General features: G+C 41.3%; 1 protein-coding gene across 1 annotated transcript in view; it reads left to right on the top strand.

Annotated features, from left to right (window-relative positions):
• Window positions 1-21,711, top strand: part of cemip (cell migration inducing hyaluronidase 1) — a 162,493-nt gene that overhangs the window by 124,832 nt on the left and 15,950 nt on the right. Inside the window, exons 15-23 of the mRNA XM_068730644.1 lie at window positions 3,863-3,932; window positions 4,390-4,518; window positions 9,088-9,173; window positions 11,112-11,243; window positions 11,587-11,622; window positions 13,749-13,904; window positions 17,094-17,274; window positions 18,104-18,319; window positions 20,006-20,217. Of these exons, the coding sequence (XP_068586745.1) occupies window positions 3,863-3,932; window positions 4,390-4,518; window positions 9,088-9,173; window positions 11,112-11,243; window positions 11,587-11,622; window positions 13,749-13,904; window positions 17,094-17,274; window positions 18,104-18,319; window positions 20,006-20,217 (1,218 nt within the window). The remainder of the gene's footprint in view (window positions 1-3,862; window positions 3,933-4,389; window positions 4,519-9,087; window positions 9,174-11,111; window positions 11,244-11,586; window positions 11,623-13,748; window positions 13,905-17,093; window positions 17,275-18,103; window positions 18,320-20,005; window positions 20,218-21,711) is intronic.

A 21,711-nucleotide genomic window follows, 5' to 3' on the forward strand; every position in this document is an offset into this window, starting at 1 on the left:
ACTAACACAGAGCAGTCACCTCAGGAGTCATTAATATATCAAAAGAAACCCTCAGGAGGGCGGTTTCAGTAAAGTGCTATTTTCAAAACCTTGACTGGAACTTATCATGCATATTGTGCCTCTCCAGTGCAGCACTAAGTTGGTTGGCCACAACCTTCTCTAAGATTTTTGATAGGAAAAGCGGTTTTGATATGGGTCTGTAGTTCATGGGCAAAGCCGGATCTAAGTTTGGTTTCTTTAATACAGGCTGGATAGTGGCATGCTTTAAATAGGAAGGGACACTTACGGTAGACAATGAGGAATTAACAATAGCTTTTACAGCAGGGCCAATAATTGGCAGAACTTTTATCAATAGAGTGGATGGTATTACATCCAGAGGGTAAGACGATGGCTTTGTTTTCCTAATTAAATCCATCAAATCTCGTAGGCTGATAGCCTGGAAAGAGTCCAGAACAGTAGGAGGAGAGGGGCTAGAGTTGGATGAAGAAGTCCCAGGACCTAATATTCATTCACGTATCAATAGAAAAGCTAAGGAACTTGTTACAATCATCTATAGAAAAACATGGTGATGTAGAGAGCGGCGGTGAAACAATGTTATTTATCGTGTCAAATAAAATCTTAGGATTTCTTTTTGAGGAAGAAATTACGTTTGCAAAGTAAGCAGTCCGTACTAGTAATTTATTTAAACATTGTACTTCATACAGTAACCTGTACTAGTACTAGTCATTTATTTAAACATTGTACTTCATACAGTAACCTGTACTAGTACTAGTCATTTATTTAAACATTGTACTTCATACAGTAACCTGTACTAGTACTAGTCATTTATTTAAACATTGTACTTCATACAGTAACCTGTACTAGCACTAGTCATTTATTTAAACATTGTACTTCATACAGTAACCTGTACTAGCACTAGTCATTCATTTAAACATTGTACTTCATACAGTAACCTGTACTAGTACTAGTCATTTATTTAAACATTGTACTTCATACAGTAACCTGTACTAGTACTAGTCATTTATTTAAACATTGTACTTCATACAGTAACCTGTACTAGTACTAGTCATTTATTTAAACATTGTACTTCATACAGTAACCTGTACTAGTACTAGTCATTCATTTAAACATTGTACTTCATACAGTAACCTGTACTAGTACTAGTCATTTATTTAAACATTGTACTTCATACAGTAACCTGTACTAGTACTAGTCATTTATTTAAACATTGTACTTCATACAGTAACCTGTACTAGCACTAGTCATTTATTTAAACATTGTACTTCATACAGTAACCTGTACTAGCACTAGTCATTCATTTAAACATTGTACTTCATACAGTAACCTGTACTAGTACTAGTCATTCATTTAAACATTATACTTCATACAGTAACCTGTACTAGCACTAGTCATTCATGTAAACATTGTACTTCATACAGTAACCTGTACTAGTACTAGTCATTCATTTAAACATTGTACTTCATACAGTAACCTGTACTAGTACTAGTCATTTATTTAAACATTGTACTTCATACAGTAACCTGTACTAGTACTAGTCATTTATTTAAACATTGTACTTCATACACTAACCTGTACTAGCACTAGTCATTTATTTAAACATTGTACTTCATACACTAACCTGTACTAGCACTAGTCATTTATTTAAACATTGTACTTCATACACTAACCTGTACTAGTACTAGTCATTTATTTAAACATTGTACTTCATACAGTAACCTGTACTAGCACTAGTCATTCATGTAAACATTGTACTTCATACAGTAACCTGTACTAGTACTAGTCAATTATTTAAACATTGTACTTCATACACTAACCTGTACTAGCACTAGTCATTTATTTAAACATTGTACTTCATACAGTAACCTGTACTAGCACTAGTCATTTATTTAAACATTGTACTTCATACACTAACCTGTACTAGTACTAGTCATTTATTTAAACATTGTACTTCATACAGTAACCTGTACTAGTACTAGTCATTTATTTAAACATTGTACTTCATACACTAACCTGTACTAGCACTAGTCATTCATTTAAACATTGTACTTCATACAGTAACCTGTACTAGTACTAGTCAATTATTTAAACATTGTACTTCATACAGTAACCTGTACTAGTACTAGTCATTTATTTAAACATTGTACTTCATACAGTAACCTGTACTAGCACTAGTCATTTATTTAAACATTGTACTTCATACAGTAACCTGTACTAGTACTAGTCATTTATTTAAACATTGTACTTCATACACTAACCTGTACTAGTACTAGTCATTTATTTAAACATTGTACTTCATACAGTAACCTGTACTAGTACTAGTCATTTATTTAAACATTGTACTTCATACAGTAACCTGTACTAGTACTAGTCATTTATTTAAACATTGTACTTCATACAGTAACCTGTACTAGTACTAGTCATTTATTTAAACATTGTACTTCATACAGTAACCTGTACTAGTACTAGTCATTTATTTAAACATTGTACTTCATACACTAACCTGTACTAGCACTAGTCATTCATTTAAACATTGTACTTCATACAGTAACCTGTACTAGTACTAGTCAATTATTTAAACATTGTACTTCATACAGTAACCTGTACTAGTACTAGTCATTTATTTAAACATTGTACTTCATACAGTAACCTGTACTAGCACTAGTCATTTATTTAAACATTGTACTTCATACAGTAACCTGTACTAGTACTAGTCATTTATTTAAACATTGTACTTCATACACTAACCTGTACTAGTACTAGTCATTTATTTAAACATTGTACTTCATACAGTAACCTGTACTAGTACTAGTCATTTATTTAAACATTGTACTTCATACAGTAACCTGTACTAGTACTAGTCATTTATTTAAACATTGTACTTCATACAGTAACCTGTACTAGTACTAGTCATTTATTTAAACATTGTACTTCATACACTAACCTGTACTAGAACTAGTCATTTATTTAAACATTGTACTTCATACAGTAACCTGTACTAGTACTAGTCATTTATTTAAACATTGTACTTCATACAGTAACCTGTACTAGTACTAGTCATTCATTTAAACATTGTACTTCATACAGTAACCTGTACTAGTACTAGTCATTCATTTAAACATTGTACTTCATACAGTAACCTGTACTAGCACTAGTCATTTATTTAAACATTGTACTTCATACAGTAACCTGTACTAGCACTAGTCATTTATTTAAACATTGTACTTCATACAGTAGCCTGTACTAGTACTAGTCATTTATTTAAACATTGTACTTCATACAGTAACCTGTACTGTACTAGTACTAGCTTTAATACTACACCAGCTTTAATATTGATGTACAGTAGAAACATGGATTCCAAATAGAGATAAGAGGGCGTAATGTAGTACATTCATTAAAAACTACAGCCACAAAGCATCTCTTACCATATCAGTCATAAATGTGCTGCAAATATGTTTTCATTAATCACACAAAATATCAGCAAGACAACTTGAAACAATTTGATTCAATTATATGTTATGCTGAGAAGAAGAAGAAGAAGAAAAGCCCACATCTGAACGGCAGACTGCTTAACGATACTCAGCTTCTTAATGTAGAGATGTGACGGACATGAAAACAGTGAAGATTTGATGCCAAGAGAAGATAGTCCCCAATGCTTCTACATGAGGCGTAGTCCACTGTTTCCAATTCAGAAGCTCCGATGTCATTTTCTCTCCCTCAGTTACTGTTACCGTGTTGAGAGCCATTGTTCACGTTTCCTTTAATTACCTGGTTTAACTGGTTCAAGCTATTTGGGTGAAATCCAGTAACCAAATTCTTTTTTCCTTTCCAACACTTTTTATAGCGCCACTTCAACTTTCTGGATCGCCAACCCCAATAACAACCTCATCAACTGTGCTGCTGCAGGCTCGGAGGTGAGTGTTCCCCCCCCCTCCCCACCCTCTCTCCAGGTGGAGGTCTGTCTCATTACCGCAGTGCCAGGTCAGATTAATGGCTGTGTACTCCTATTAACTTCAGAACGAAGCAGACAACAGACACAGGCACTGCCGCACTTTCACCATGATAGAGTGCCAATTATGATCGTACTTCTGGGATTTTACAAGGATACGTCGGGCGGAATGGAGTCTCATTCATCCCCGCCAATGTAATAACTTATCTCATTTGCATACGAGTGAAGAACAATACAAAAACAGGCAGGCTGACATGCAGAGTGGCTGAAGCGGAGGCGGTAGTAGGAGTGGGAGTGTGTGCGAGCTTGATTACACGAAACTGCACATTTTGCACGGGTGCTTTCTTGTTCTACATGTATCGGAATTACAACTACTTTGGTGTTGACAGCCTCTCTTTGTATGCTTGTGTGTGATCCCTCAGGAAACAGGTTTCTGGTTCATCTTCCACCATGTGCCCACCGGACCCTCAGAGGGTCTGTACTCCCCCGGACACACCGAACACACACCCATGGGCCAATTCACTAACAACAGAGCCCATTCCAACTACAGGGTGAGTCTGAGGACGGACTGGTGCCAGGGGGAGGGAAAAAGGTCTTGGACTATGTGCCAATATAAAGCGTTCACACTACAATTACATATGACAAACACTGAACCGTGAAGCTCGCTCAGCAGAAGCATAACCATAACTTTAAAATACCACAAACATCAGCTTGGTTGTTAAAGGTTTAGGACACTGCATGCATCATATTGTGGGTGTCTTTTTGATTTTACTTATGTATTTATGTTCTCAAATAATAGTTTGTGTGTAAGTGAAAAGTAAAGAAAAGAAGGGCTAAAAAGGTGTTATCTCTTTGTAGGGTCCATTCTGTAATGTTGTCATATACTTATATTAACAATCTGAGCGATTACAGCCGTTACGTTGCTGCCGTTTGCGGCGTTCTCCTTCAATACCGGACCAATTTCAGAAATTGTTGTCCCTAATAGTCACATAGACACAAAAACTGTTTTGTAAAGAATGAAAATCCAAGATGATATCAATTTGTGGAATGGTGTATTTGTTGTGCTCCACAAAAGAAAATGATATGCACACTTGTTGAAAAGGTATTTTTTTAATATTTACAAGACATCAGAAACTGGACCTACTCTTTCAGCGCTCTGTTCAGTGGCTACACACACCAGATCGCTCCCCAAAAACCAACTTTGGGATAACAAAAAAAAAGAAAGATGTAATAGCTCAAGAAAGTTCACTGTGTGCACCCACAAGACTAGCCCTACTACCAGGCTGCTTCTGTGGCTCTGAACACTGCAATTTCGAGAAAATAGCTTTGAAGATGTCACAGTGATGTCATCGGGGTTATCTCAGTTTGGACTAGAAGTACAAATGAAACATAGAAAGCCTGTGTTACAAATTTGAGGTTTGGCATTTGAAAAATGTTGCCTATTTACCAGGCAAGAAGGGTCTAATAAGAGACCGAGTTCCATTCTGTTAACATTAAAAGCCCTAGATGTATAATATTCACAGGCGAGTATTTCATATTTTCGTTTTGTTTTCTTCGTCATGTCCCCGGTGTGTGATGGCCTTAAGAACAACCATAATTCTCTGAGGGTTCCTGAAGTGACCTCAGTTTTTACATTGTGTTTCCATGACTAGAAGTCCGTATAGCACAGTGACCTAAAACGTAAATGACTGGGATCTTCTTTTTCACGGTGCCACTGAAAACCAACAGCCAATGCAACACATCGATACGTTTGGAGCTCATCACTTCCAGTTTTTTTGTTTTAGAGAAATCTATACTTTATCAGCATTCATTTGAATATTAAAAAACACGACATCACTAAGAGCTAAGGGGAGAGAGGATACAGAGTGTCGGTAGTCACCTGGTAGGAATAAATAAATAGGTGGTAGGAATAAAAAAAACATTGGAAACAGACAACAGAAGAAAGTGAGCCAAAAGAGAGGGATGAGATGGAGAGGACAGGTCAGAGTTTGGAGGCGCCTGCGGCATCAAGCTCAGCCCAGCAGAGAGAGATTTATTAGGCGCTGGTGGAGAGGAAGTGTGACTGTTATCACCCTCCTTCCTCTGTGCCCAACAATGAGTTCTTTCCCCCACCATCTCACACCCTCCTTCCCTTTTAATTTGGATCATCTTAATGGGAGCATAGCTCATGTCAGGCTGCCACCCCAGGATGTTTGTGAGAGGAGAGGGTTGTGTCAGGGCTGCAGGTTGGGGGCCTTTACAGCAGCAACACAGTGGTTGTCTACGTTTTGAAGCAGCAAAACTGACTGAGGAGGATTTGTATCATTTGTAATATTTTTGGATGTTTCAGAGCTCTGAAACAACTAGGGCTAGTGTGTGTGTGTGTGTGTGTGTGTGTGTGTGTGTGTGTGTGTGTGTGTGTGTGTTAGCTTTGGTAGCCTACTTGGGTGGCAGTTCAATTGAATGTTTCTGGCATGATTATGGGAAAGCTCCACTTAGTGAGATGTGAGACGGATGGATATACTATTTTATAAGTCTATACTATACTATAAGTCAATGATGAGCAACAACACTGATTTTCTTGCTAATCATTGCTCCATAATACAATAGCTATTCCTCAAGTGGACACCAGGAAAATAGCATATGTTCGCCCCGTGAGAAAGTGGCTCAATCTGGTGCTAAATAGTAAAAGCTATAATTCTGAAGCCAGGGCTCTGGATTGATATCTTACGATGCATAATTCTGTGCTGTAATGGCCGTGGGATCAAAAGATGTGGTTTTAATTGGTTTCATTGGTGTAAATGTTTGCCCTCAAGGGTCTGAGTGTTTTTGCTACACCGTTTATTATCGACTTACAGGAGCTGAGGTTGAACCTCCAAAATCAATAAAAAAAAAAAACTCACCCTGTTCGAATGCAGGACATATGAATAAACACAGGCCAAAAATGTCCCTAGTGATACAAAAGGTTTGATAAATATTTCAGATACCTGGAAGGTTATAGTGACAAACATAATCCTATCTAACTCTGCAGTTCATTCAGCCTCGTAATTCATAATTTTGCTTATCCAGCTTGCACATTGGTTGATATGGTCGCCTCCCAAAGACTCTCACTAACCGCCTCCATCAAATAAAACCCACATGAAATGTAAAACAGATAAGCCAAATGTACGCCGCCTGCTCGCCATGAAACGGCAGAGAGCTTAAGCGAAAGAGCAGGTGAAGCAAGTCACAGGTGTAGCAGTTTTAGAGCCTGATCTTTTTCCTCAGGAGCTGGTTGGCACCAACTCCAAGCTGAAAGGAAAGTAAGTATTGGACTTGAATTCAATGTGGCAAAGGATCCCGATAGAATGCTCAGGCTGTGTTCTGCTGGATGTGAAAGGAGGTAATATCAGACAGAAGTAGACAAAGGCGGGCTGAAATGACAACTGTTAGATCTTGTGAGCTGTAGCTACAGCATGCTAACGAATATGAACTTATGAAGTTATCGTTTCCTGCTGGCTCGTTTGAAAACCAGAAACCTATTGTATAAAAGTCTGTACGTATTTCACACATCGCATTTTCCTAATTGAGTGCCATGTGATGACGCTAAAATAAAATCTCGTGCTAAATTATATAGGCCCCAAGCAAAATGAAAAAAGATAATATAAATGCTTTTTTTTATTATTATTATTATTTTTATTATACATGTCATGATTCACCCATTCATAAACTGATGACAGAGGCTACCATGCAGGATTCATCGATTCATCAGGACTCTTAACTACCCATTCGTCTATACGCTTAACCCCGTCTAACCCCAGACACAGCCTCCTCAGCCTACCCAAGGACACATGGACCTGGACCAACGGATTGTCCTCTGATTAGAGGACGACCCTGCTCTACCGCTGAGTCACAGTCGCCCATCGTCAGTGTGGACGAGTCTTTCTTCCCTCCTTTGTCCTTAATGCTGGTTTAAACTATCACACATGCACCACAAGCCTGGCTATTTGAAGTTCAGAACATTTCTGAGAGGAGAGCAGCTACCCAAAGCTCCGAACGTTTTACAACCAGAGAGAGAGAGAGAGAGAAGTGAACGGGTCAGGGTTAGTAGACATCTTTATTAAATCTCCACAAACACTGTCAGGACCACAACATCCAGCAGGATATTCACTGAGTTCTGGTGATATAAATGAGAGCCGGGCCGTTCAATATGTGTCTAGGAAGAGCCGCGAAAGTAAAGATTACGTCCACCAGCTCCCCCTAAGCTCAGCAGGGTTCCTCGCCTCACAACCATCAATCCCAGAGTCACCCAGGAGGAAGCAGCGATTCTCCTCAATGCTGCGTTCTCTCCTCTCTGCTCTTCTCTTTGCACACCAACAGCTGCAACACTTCTGAAGTTTGTGGATGACACCACCCTAATTGGACTCATCTCTGGTTGGGGATGAGTCCGCCTATAGGTAGGAGATCAACCATCTATTGGCCTGGTGCAGACAAAACGACTTCAAAAAAACGCCGTGAAGACGGTGGAGATGGTCATCGTAACCCAGGACCTCAAGTAGGAGCTGAAGAAGTCCAGCCTGCCAAAGACAATGGTGGTGCACTCCTACACCGCCATCACCTCCTCCATCACACTGCAGCCGCTGCCAAGGACGAGGGCAGACTGCAGCGTATGGTTCACTCTGCTGCAGTCTGCCCTCCCTCCGTGACTTGTTTGGACCGTGAGGCGATCCGAGAACAATTGTGGCTCACGCGATTATTTTTAATTATGTCTCTGTACTGTTCCACTGTGTTTATTGTAATGCGCCAATCACCAAGTCAGAATGTATTTATTAAGTGCAAACATACTTGGCAATAAACTGTTTCTGCAGTTGCACCTAATTTATTGGATAAAGAAGCCAACAAACAATGTGCTCTTCTCTCGGTGGGAAATAACACGAAAATAATTGTTTCAGCTCAACTAAAAAGTCCGTTATTGTAACAACATGAATATTCACTTAATTTCACATTCATATAGAGAATCTTTTTACAACAAAAACCCGTAAATCAACTTCTGAGTGTCAAATCATATGTCTAACTTATTTCTAACATTGCTTGATTCTTTATTATTTGTGTTTGGTGTCTTATATGCTTGACCGTGTCGTTTTTTCTTCTTTCTGTTCCAGGCTGGAATGATCCTTGATAATGGAGTAAAGACCACCCAGGCAAACGACAAGGACAAGAGACCCTTCCTGTCTCTGATTGGAGCCAGGTCAGACTGTAACACACACACACACACACACACACACACACACACACACACACACACACACACACACACACACACACACCCTGTGTGACAAGCTGATGTCACATCACACCCAGTATGATTCAGCATGATGGACTTACAGTCTGTAATGCTCATGTTTGCTGTTGATGGTTTGAAACAAATGTTGGTCATTTTAAAATGGAATCACAGCAGGGAGTGTGTTTGAAATCGAGCAGAAGTGCAACAGTAGAAGCCCAGTCTGCGTGATTGTTCGTCCCGTGTGCTCGGTGCGATGGAGCCGATGCGTCATCTTGACCTCATCGCTTCAATGCGAACACGCCCTGCGCACCAGCCCCGTCTCACTTCAGCGACGCTCTTCAAAGGGAGGAAACGTCGTCTCTCTCAGAAAGCTTTCTCTCGGACCGCCTCGCTCGAAAAAAAAAAAAGGTCAAAAATCAACTTGGAATGGAAAGTGATCCCGACTGGACAGGACCAGCAGAACTCTAAGTGGTTCTGTCCTGCTGAAAGAATATGAACACAAATCAATCTTGAGGATTTTCATCATATCAAACCCTATTTATGATCCTATTAGATCCCAGTAGCCATTCCATAGACATTCAGTGTATTTACACTCTGTAGATACTCATGCCAGGGCTGTGATAAGACCGTGTCCAGCTCAAGTCTAAAAACCTTTGCGCACCAAGTACATATATTTTTTTGTATGCATTTTTATAAGCCGTTATCTGATCAAAATTGTTCGGCAAACGTTGCACACTGAGTCTGAGGTGTTTCATTGTTTGATTTGAAACAAACCTGAATGAATTAAGAGAGAGAGCGATGGATCGTCCTTAACAGGGATATTGAATAAATCGGTCAGCTGTCTAGAGCGCAACCTCTACCGTCTAATCTTTCCGACACCCTTTGGCTCGTGAAAATCCCTGATTCTAAGACGTTCTGCAAACACCTGCCACAATCTGTCTGTAAACTCTGCATCTCCGTAGCGCTTTGCGTCGGGAGACGAAGTGAATCGGCTTATCAGATTGTCCGTCCGGGGAGAGGGATCCTCCTCTGTTGCTCTCCCTGAGGTGTCCTCTTTCTGTTTCCCTGTTAAACTTGTGTTTGTGATTATTGGGCTGCACAAACCAAATTCAATTGAATAGAATTGAAAATATCATTTTGGATGATGTCGTTTGTCTGCTCTGAGAAGTCAAACCAACGCAGAAAATCTGATCTGTCCTGAAAGCTTTGATGACGGACGGAAGTTTCAGAGTCGACGTGTAAACGTGATTGACGCAACGTGAGGTTGTGTGTATTTTTAAACGTTTAACAATTTTTGTACGAAAACTACGGATTTTGGAACGCAAAGGCCTTCAGTCCATGCGGAGTCAAACCAGAGTGAAACAACATGAAAAGATAAGCAGTGCCCTAATGCAATAGATCTCATACTGATGTTCAAAGGAGTATTATATGTTGATCCAATCATATACTGATCATACAGAGCATATTTAGATTAAAGTGGGTTTATGTTCCTTCACAAATACAAATTGTTGCGTTTTATGTTTGTTAACAACTCTAAGAAGAAAAATAGAGTTATATAACAAATACATATGTATTGCACAACGTTTGTAATTAGTTACTTATAGTTACTCGCACTCATAGGTATACAATGCATCTCAATACAATGAAAATTACAAGTGAACACGGTCACCTCTTGGCCTATCAACTTTGATCTTAACGTGGCACCTTTGTGTGATTTGTGTCAGTTTGTTTTGATTTTAACGTCACTTACTGTTATTAATCAAGTCTTTGTTCGTATGACCGCTTATCTACTGTATGTGCAGCACTTCGGCCAACCTTTGTTGTATTTTAAAATTGTGCCATATAAATACATTTTGATCGATTTGATTGATCTCTTCTCTGTATGTCTGTTGAATTGTTTAGGTACGGCCCCCACCAGGACGCTGACCCCTTCAAACCCAGAGTCCCTGCTCTAATCCACCACTTTGTGGCCTATAAGAACCAGGACCACGGAGCCTGGCTGAGAGGAGGGGACGTCTGGCTGGATGACTGCCAGTGAGTCGGCCCGGCTACGTTGATACAGTGACCGTGACGTTCGTTAATCAGTTGGCTGAATGTGTGTTTGTCTGAGGGAAGTTTGTGAACCTCCATTTGTTTAATACCATCATTATGTTCATGAAGCACAGGTTGCGTTTTGAATGTGCACGTTCAATGACGAAGATAAAAGGGAGAAATTCATCCTATATCTAATAATAATGATAACCTTCAGATTGGGTGTGTGTGTGTGTGTGTGTGTGTGTGTGTGTGTGTGTGTGTGTGTGTGTGTGTGTGTGTATTCTCTGGAGACCTCAGACTGTCGCTGTCCTCACAGTGATAATATTCTCTCTTTCTTGTTTAGATTTGCTGATAATGGCATTGGCCTCACTCTGGCGAGGTATGAGCCCCGCACACACACACACACACACACACACACACACACACACACACACACACACACTGTTCATATCTCTATGGACAGAAATAATGGACTTCTGTTTGTATTTACCAGTGTATGCATGATCCTCTCTCTCTCTCTCACTCTGTCTGTAAGAGTAATTGGAAAACACCTTATAAGGAGTCTGTTGGGGATGCACTGGGAAACAGAGCGCTTTGATGCAGTGTGGAAAGTAATTTAGGGGTGTGTGATGGTCACAAAGGTGGGAATTGGTGAGAAGTTTTCATCAGACTTTACAAAACAGGGTGCCTTTGAGTCTGCGTGAATTTGTAAACGCATTTTTTTTCTCTCCATTAAAGCCCCCCGTCCGGATGAGAACAGCATTTAAACGCCGGCTCGGCGGGTCGGTGTCTCGGTGTCTCGGTGTCTCGGTGTCTCGATGTCTCGGTGTGTTCGGATGGAACAGAGCTTTGGCAAAATAACGACCTAAGGCAGCGCACTGAGGCTGCGTGCCAATACACTTAAAAAAAAGATCTCTGCGGCCGTTCTTTTTAAATGTCAATATAGCTGAATGTATAGCTTCATTGTGTCAGGTCAGGTGGGCCGTCTGTCCCAACTCCTAACCACATGTTGACTGTAACACACAGAAAGATGAGATTTAGCCATTTTTATGTAGTGCAGGTCTTTTAATATCTGTAAAAAAAAAAACCACCTAATGTGCACATTTAGATACATACACACAAAATGTCTTTAAGTACTACCTGTCCAATGTGTTCATAGGCAGAGACACCTGATAGGCATGATGCACATAGGTGCTTAAAGGGTTCTGCAGTTATTTAGTGTAACACTTACATGAAGTTTAGAGAGACACAAGACACCGATTTAAAGAAGAACTGCTGCGCAGCATAGGTCGAGATATCCTGACCGTCAAGGGGAATTCACCACCTTTTTATGTAGATGTCCAATCACTGCTGACGGTAAATGTAGTCCACTTAAGAAATACATTCTCCACTGCCGCTATATTGACGGAGAAAGCTAATCTCTCCTGCTGCGCCGACGCCGTCCAACAAAACTGCCAGTGCTGCCAATAGAATTCATTTCTGTTGGCATCCGAGGGAAAATTTGAGCAAAGACTGGACCAGTCGGTGTCGAGCCACAGAAGACACCGCGCGGCTGTCCTTTCATGCTGAGTGGTACGAGGGGGTAACCTGATCTGGTTCCCCTTTAATACCACGGGGGCTTGCTTTGTGCTCGTTACACATGAACACTGCTGCACAGAGAGATCTCGTGTTCACACGGCATCGAGCTGAAGCGATCCAGCGTAATAGCTTTAGCTTCGGCTAACTGCGGTGAAATTGGATGGTAGACAGACTTCCTGTCCGTTTCTAAGTTCCGCCTCACACTGTGGATTACAGAGAACACTGCAGAATGCCTCATTATTCAAAATGGTTTCAGCTTTCAGGTTTCTCATTTTCCAGTTCAGTGACTTTATCTCTGTTTAGAATTTAGAAATAATTTAGAAATACCACTGGAACAACATGCACTGTGTGATTTATCATTTATAGTCTACTTCCCCTTTTGATTATCACAAAAATATATATTTTTTTCTTATAACACAAACATCTTACTGTTGAACTTTTTCCTCCTACTATAAGAAATCTTTACAATGTACCACAGTGTCAACGAGCTTTTCTCTGTGACTTATAGCCTCAGGTCATCTTACAGTAATGTTAAAAGGATCCTCAATCTTAATAAATGTTTCCCAAATACACCGTATCTTAAGACGCTCCTAAACCGAAGTTATACAAAGGTCAACTAGGGTCCATGTGACCATACATGTCTTCATCAGTAGGCTTGTAGGCTCTGTGCGGACGTCCGTGGACCGTGGTGACCTCCCAGCGCCCCTGATGTCCTGCAGCTGTCTGTGTCATATAGTGGTCATAGATTTTAAAGTACCTCCTACCCACTCATAGAAGGAGCATCTGTGAAGAAAATGACAATAGCTTTACTTTTTTTACTTTTACTTTAAACCCGAGAAACGTGTCGTCTTTACTACGTGCAGAACTATAACGTCCTCTTCCTGTCTCTGTGTGTGTGTGTGTGTGTGTGTGTGTGTGTGCGCGCAGTGGAGGGACCTTTCCGGATGACGACGGCTCTCGTCAGCAGGTGAAGAACTCGCTGTTTGTGGGTGAAAGCGACAATCGTGGGATGCCCCTCCTCGACAACAAGATCTGGGGCCCCGGGGGTTCTGACCTCACTGGCAGAACCCTGCCACGTGGCATGTAAGGGACAATTACTGCCGATTTTTAGCTTGTTTCGGCTTCACAGACGCATCAAGGTGGAAGATGGTCAGATGTTGTATTTTCACTTTGCTGTCTGAGGACCCAAAAAGTTTACATTTTTTAAAACATGTCACATGACCACTAGTCTTCTGGTTATGATCAGGATTTGGAATGTCCTGGTAATGTGTTTGTCGATGGAGACATCACATCCTGGTTTAAGAGAACCCGGCCCTTGTCCTGGTTTATAGGAACCTAGATATGCCTTTTAGTCCAACAAAAAGCTGGATCCCATCGCGTCTAAACACCTCATCCATAATCACGATCATCTTCTCATCACTGCCATTCTAATGCTTGAGACGGGCCAAACTGAGCCTACCAGTAGGTGTAGATAGGTAGCAGTAGGTTGATAACCGCTGGCAGCGCCCATTCAATTGTCTGAGAAGATTAGAAGCGGGTGATATATAAGCCTGATCCGGTGGTGGTACTACGTGTTAAATGCACCAGAGCCCAGGCAGCCAGAGACCAGAAGGGCTCACGAGAAACTGTTGCAGTAACTCACTTTACTTCGAAGAGTAAAGGCCTGTAGATGATCATAAACCTTGCACAGATTCCCCGCCCTCCAGCTCCAGCTCTTCTCCTCACACTCAGGCTGCTTCTGTGCGCCCTCAGATTTCTCATATGCTCTTTGTGCCTCATTAAGCGTTTTGAGGGAGAACATTGCAAAATCTGAAGTGAAAGAACATTCTCTTGATACAGAGAAAAGCTGAATAGATAATTACAGAATCGTGTATACAGTGAGCTGAATAATAATCCTCGATGTTCACTAAAACATCACATCCCAAATATGATCAAAACTGTAAGAAGACTCCAAACCAAGATACCAGGGCACATGTGAATATAGTCGGTGAAATGCTGATAAAACACTGTGTTGCTGTATTAGTGTCCTTGACGTTAAAATATATTTCCCTTTTTCCGCCAAATTAAGGGCAGTTTAAACCTGCAGTAGACAGCAAGAGGCCGTTTGTCCTGCAAATCATGTGAACGTGTCTCTGCCATGAAAACGTGTTTCCGCCGTCAATCTTTTACAACTGACACCAATGAAAACCACCACAGCTGCTGCTCTTCACGAAGGAGCAAAATGCAAACATTTGACACTTTTCCAGTGTTAATACCCCAGAGACTGGTTGGAGGTGGAGGTTCCAGTTTCATCGAGACTGGTCTGTGTGTGAGCCAGACTTGGTATGCTAGAAACCGGTCCTGTCCCATCCCACCTGACCGAGTACAGAGGGAACGTCTCCTCAGCAGTATTATCCGAGATTCCTTCATCTTCAGCCCGACATTCTTTGATGCAACGAGCTGAACTTGGGCACGCCATTGCACAAGTGCTGTCACGCTGTGCAGCGCTGAACATTGCAGCAGAATCCATGGCAGGGAGTCAGCTGTACACACACTTCTTTCCCCAGTCCGAAAGCACCAGAGTCGTAATGTGGTAGTTGGGATTTATTTGGAGGAATGTTTGTGTTCCCCTGATGAAAAGTCCAGTATTCAAACTCCTCTTAGCCCTGTTTTGGTCTCTAACAAAAGTCTTTAAATGAAGGACGTGAACTGGGAAACTCACTTTTTTATTCATGTGGAGTATCTGGAGTGTCTACCAACATGTTTTCTTTGGGGCTGTCTAGATAAAAAGAACTTGTGATTTAAGAAGCCAAGCCAATCAGATCTGGCTCCCCTTTCTATATCACGGCAGGCTCATTAGAATACCACCTTTGCAAAGGTGCACCATATTTCCCTCACTAGCCAATCAGAGCAGACTGAGCTTTTTCCACTGTTGCTGGGAACAACATTATGAGAGCAGTAAGACTGAACCAAAGCAGTTCCAACTCTGGGTAGTAAACCGAAACAATAGGCTGAAAGAAGTTCAAAAGCTCCCCTTCACACTACACATGGTTTGACCTGTTATTCCTACAGCAAATACTGATCAGTGCAGCTGTTATTAAGGTTAGAGAAAAGTTGTACTTCTGTAGAAAAGCTTGTGTAAAGCTGCAGAGATGGTTTGCGGAACTCACAGCACCTTCTGAAAACTGTGAATCGGTACCAGACACAGAAGTCACCACAGAGGTTTTGATTGGACTTCAGCGCCGGGACGTGTGTTTACCGGACAAGTACCTTGCATCCATTACAAACAAAAACAACGGCAAAACGGTGAATTCAAGGCACAGGAGTTCCTCTTCATCATCCAGCTCTTCCATATTTTCAGACAAAGGATTTCAAAACGTGGATCCAAATCAAAAAGAAGTCACATGCTACGCATAATCCACTACAGTACTATATATATATATATATATATATATATATATATATATATATATATATATATATATATATATATATATATATATATATATATATATATATATTCCTGGTGTGACACAAAACGCACAGGTGCAGAAATATAAATCAGGGAACAGATCGATGATTTGGATAAAACACTGGTCTCCTGGGTGACAGTCACATGTTTGAACCCATCCTCCTCTGACCTCCTGAGCAGACTTTGATTAAAAATATCATATATTATTATATTATATATACAAAAAAAAAAGCACGTTTCCCTCAAAACGTAATTGACGTAAGTCTCTTTTTATTCATACTGTGGGTGAAACTAATGCTGTGTCTCAATTCGGATACTTATATGAGTTACACCATGCAGTAAACCGTGGACATGATGCACTTACTTGCGTAGTGCGTGAAAATCGAACACTGCTGTTGTGCACTCACTAGCATTGATCGCCGCTGTTAGCTAGTTAGCTCGTTCGTGGTACCAAATCATGACAGACTGCTAAATAAACCCACAAAAAACCAATACTCATGGCTTCTCTATGACTGCAGTATAGTGGTACTCATCTTTCATTTGTGTGGTGCGGTGCTCACTGGAACCTCCCCTTCCGCTACGTAGCCAAGATAGAGACTCCGGGTGTCATAGTGCACTACAAACACGTTAATAATCCTTCATACATTGTCCTCAGTCAGTGATGAAAGTACATAGCCTGCTATCAGACAGAATTGTCAACTCTTTAAAATTGCTGATGGCTTAATGTGTGTGTGTGTGTGTGTGTGTGTGTGTGTGTGTGTGTGTGTGTGTGTGTGTGTGTGCGTGTGTGCGTGTGTGTGTGTGTGTGTGTTTCCCTGCAGTGATTTTCCTATCCGAGGCATGCAGATCTACGATGGGCCCATCAACATGCAGAACTGTACATTCCGGAAATACACAGCGTTGGATGGACGGCACACCAGTGCCTTTGGCTTCAGGCTCAACAACTCGTGGCAGAGCTGCCCCAACAACAACGTCACCAACATCGTCTTTGACCACGTACCTGTGAGTCAGCTGTGTGTAACATACACAAAAACATCTGGGGTCTCATTTACAACCATTGCGTCTCACAAGACGGGCAACTCTGGGCAGAGTGATTGACTGATTGATTGATTGATTGATTGATTGATTGATTGATTGATTGATTGATTGATCAGTTGCACCTGCGCTGAAGCAGAGCAGGAGTGCTGTGCCCCCACTGACACTCACAGACACAGAGCAGAGGGGAGGGGAGGGAGAATGAGAGGGTCTCATTTCTCATTCCATCATTTCGTGCCTCCTCAATTCCTTCTCTGAAGAGATGCGAGGAAAAAGGAGTCGAGGCAACAGGCATTTAACAAATGAGACATCCTCGCCTTTAAAGAGACGTCAGTTAAATGTGACGTGTGTCACGGCTGCATCAGCTGTCCATTGTTTTGATATAATTCTGTTTTTTAATGTGACTAGAATTATTCACACACACACACACACACACACACACACACACACACACACACACATAAATGATAGTCTTTATATATTGATTTTGTTAAGCCCTGTGCTGAATCCAGGAAAATAAGTGATAATTTGACGAGCAGCTGTTTGCTCTTGTAAACATCCTGTCAGAATGATAGCAGTTAAATTGGATGTAGCCAACATTTACATAAGAATATCAAGGTGAATGTAATTAAGGAATATGGTTAGAACAGAGACTTCTGAGGAGCTACACACTGTGAAGGACACAGTGAGATTTAGTTTTTTAGGCTTTATGAGCTGTCCTCATCACCACATGATGTATAGGATACACTATGAGCAGCTACACATGTATGCTTTTCACTCCACCCTTCTACTGCAGATCACGTCTCGGGTGTTTTTCGGGGAGCCAGGTCCCTGGTTCAATAAGATGCAGATGGACGGGGACAAGACGACCATCTTCCACGATATCGACGGCTCGGTCAGCGAGTATCCCGGAGCGTTCCTGGTTAAAGAGGACAACTGGCTGCTCCGTCACCCCGACTGCATCGACGTGCCCGACTGGAAGGCTGCTATCTGCAGCGGTCACTATGCTCAGGTGGGTCGGCGGGCGACGGACTCACTCACACGTTCATCCTCACCCTCATTCAAACCAGCCTTCACAAGCGCCAATCTACTGTTTGTTGCACCTTTTGGTATTAGGTGATTACATGCATTTTATATCACAATCATAGTTCTTTGAAATCATGAATGAGTTTATATTAGTAGTTGTATACATAGTAGTGTGTGTACTCATATTAATGTTTTAGTTATCAGGGAAATGCTCTTGAACAAGTATCAGATTAGTTGTAATTTATGCATTTTTCACAATTATAGTATCTCTGTGTCCAGTACACAAATTGACGCAGGACATGTTTTCTTAAAAACCTGAAGCAGGTGGAAACTGCTAGAACTTTCTTCGTCTTTTTTAGTAAAAGTCAAAGTCAACTTTATTGTAAAGTACATATAGTGGATAAAAATGCTGTTTGTCTCAGACCATGGCGTCATCCAAGACGTATCCGAATAATTCTGTTACATAAATTCAACAAGGAGCAAAAAAATACAACAAATATGATTCGACGATCGGTTGACGATAGGCAAGACATGACCAATCAGATTGGACCATGTAAATTCTTGGTTGGGGACACCCCTACTTAAAGGTGGCACAACAAGAGAAGAGCGTTTTGAAATGGATACGTTTGGTGTTTTACCGCTTATAAATTCAACTATTAGAAAGGTTTGTGTTTCAGTCTCTTGAAAATGTTTTACAGAACCGATCCCAAAATGGAAGCTCACTGTCTTGGTGTAGCCAGTAAAAACAAACTTTCCGTGGCTCATCCGCTCCGTGAATGGTCTGCATCCATTATGTGTTCAATGCGGCCTGCCCATAAGTCTGAATGGCTAAATGGATAAAGTAAAAAGAAACACCTTCACCAGGGATGTTGAGCATTTGGTGCTTGGCCCACGCTAAGGAAGTCCAGGGATCATGTAAGAGACGATGTAGGCGCGTGGAAGGCGTGATCAAAAGCAGGAAATCCATTTATCTTTGTTTAGTTTAGTCAGAGAGGCTTACTGCTAATCATTTTTGTCAGAGCAATAATATCTCATCATCAAACATCTGTTTAAAGGTACAGTGGACTAATGTCTACCTGAGCAGAGCATGAAGTTCTTATCAGAGCTTCTCTTTGCATGTTAGTGCATGTTAGTGCATGTTAGTGTGCCTTTTAGTGCATGTTAGTGCATGTTAGTGTGCCTTTTAGTGCATGTTAGTGTGCCTTTTAGTGCATGTTAGTGCATGTTAGTGTGCCTTTTAGTGCATGTTGGTGTGCCTTTTAGTGCATGTTAGTGCATGTTAGTGTGCCTTTTAGTGCATGTTAGTGCATGTTAGTGTGCCTTTTAGTGCATGTAAGCGGCCCCACTGGTTAGCTCATGGCTGCCGCTCTGCACTGCTCTCACACGGTGATTACAGCTGATAACGCTGCCCCGAACCGACAGCGTGTTCACGGAAGTAAATACTCAGGTAAATACTGTTAACTCTGTCACAACTGTTGCCAGTGTTTGCACCGGCAACACTATTTGGCACCGTTAGCTTCGGCCATTTTGAGAGGCAAGTAATGCTCCCGATCTGTATTTATGACCTTTAAGTCGGACAAAATGAGATGAACTATATAATGATATTGATATTGGGTAAACGCTGTCCTAACACTCGATTCAGCCTTTTAAATCCGTGGTCTGTTTTCTCCAGATCTACGTCCAGACACGTAACCCTGCCAACCTGAACATGCTCATGGTGAGGGATGAGTACCCTGATCGGCCCCTGACGCTGGAGGGCGCACTGGGGAAGAAGAAACACTACCAGCAGTTCCAACCGGTGGTCACACTGGCCAAAGGCTACACCATCCACTGGGACCAGGCAGCGCCCGCTGAGGTCACCATCTGGCTCATCAACTTCAGCAGGTCAGTGGACACATGAGCAGCACCCGAGTCAGCGCACAGCGCACACTCACGACAAACAGCACCCTCACACTCAGCATGTCCGCGGCAGGTTCTGTCTGATCTGGATAGTTTGAACAGGTGAAAATCATTTACTTTGCTTATCATGGACAGAACACGTAATGTAACTTTCGTCAAATGGATTATGTTCATTTGCAGTCTATGGGCAGATTATTGACAAATTCAAGCCCAATTAACAATCAAGACTTTACAGCAATACATGGGACTAAATAGCACAAGGGAATTGAAACAAATACTAAAAACACACACACAAAAAAAGGACACAAATATAGAGCACAACCAACATTAACCAACACAAACCAATATTAGAAATCACATGGCATTAACTACTGCCAATTTTGTTTCTCAAATAACCACATTTTCACAATTCTGACAAGACTACCAACGTTTTTTGAATCTCTCAGATCAGTTGGAAGTATGTTCCAGCCACTCGGTGCTTGGACTGATGGGGAAAATGAGCTTTTCCTTCCTGCTATGATTAGGGTTGGGTACCGAAAACCGGTGCCAATATGCCGATTGAAATACTGCCACTGGTGGGCTAAAACGGACGTTGCAGCCAACATAAGCATCACCTCACTATACGACCGGTGCCTACCGGACCGAAACGCAACGCAGATTTCGGTGCTTCCTTTCGGTGCCTGAGTCGACTGAAATACGTTCGGTGCTTCCTTTCGGTTTAAAAGTATCGTTTTAGCACCGGTATCCACCATCCCTAGCTATGATCCAGTCTCCTCTTTCAGCAGCCCTTGTGCGCCTGCTCGTACTCTAGCAGGCACATTTAACATTTGAGTAGAACCAAATGACCACTTGGAACAAGGTCCCATAGGTTTATGATGCACAGAAGAAAAGCTGATTCATTTCATGTTGTAACTTTAAACCTTTATTGTTATAACAAGATCTCAACTTTTTTCATTATAACTTAAAACGTTCCGTGTATTTGTTATAACGTGGAAAATGTCTTGTTATAACATCTTGTTATAACACTTAACCCTTCAGGTTATGATGTGATACTGATCAGTTTGTTGTTTTGTTTCTGCCGCGGCGGCAATACGCTGCTGTACATAACGTTCATATCATCAGTCAAGATGTGCTCTGAATTCTAGAAAGGCTAATATACACCTCAGAGCACCATGCTGAACTACAGTGGTCCCTAAGGAGACGATAATAACTCATGGGTGCAGATAATAATTTGTACATGAGCCCCATATCTTGTATGCACCATGTATCACCTTATGTGCACCTTATTCTTGTGAGCACACATTATTATCATGTGCCCACAAGTTATTATTTTTGGGAGGCAACATATTATTTTGTGCCCACAAGTATAAGTATAACTTGCACAAATGAATATATTGCCTGCCAAAAATAATAATTTGTGGGCACAAGATAATTTGTGAATATGAAATCCATATAATGTGCTCACAGATTATCTCTTTC

Source organism: Cebidichthys violaceus, unplaced genomic scaffold, assembly GCF_023349555.1.
Source record: "Cebidichthys violaceus isolate CVI_PGR_0920_01 unplaced genomic scaffold, fCebVio1.0.p SCAF_5, whole genome shotgun sequence".
Lineage (NCBI taxonomy): Eukaryota > Metazoa > Chordata > Actinopteri > Perciformes > Stichaeidae > Cebidichthys > Cebidichthys violaceus.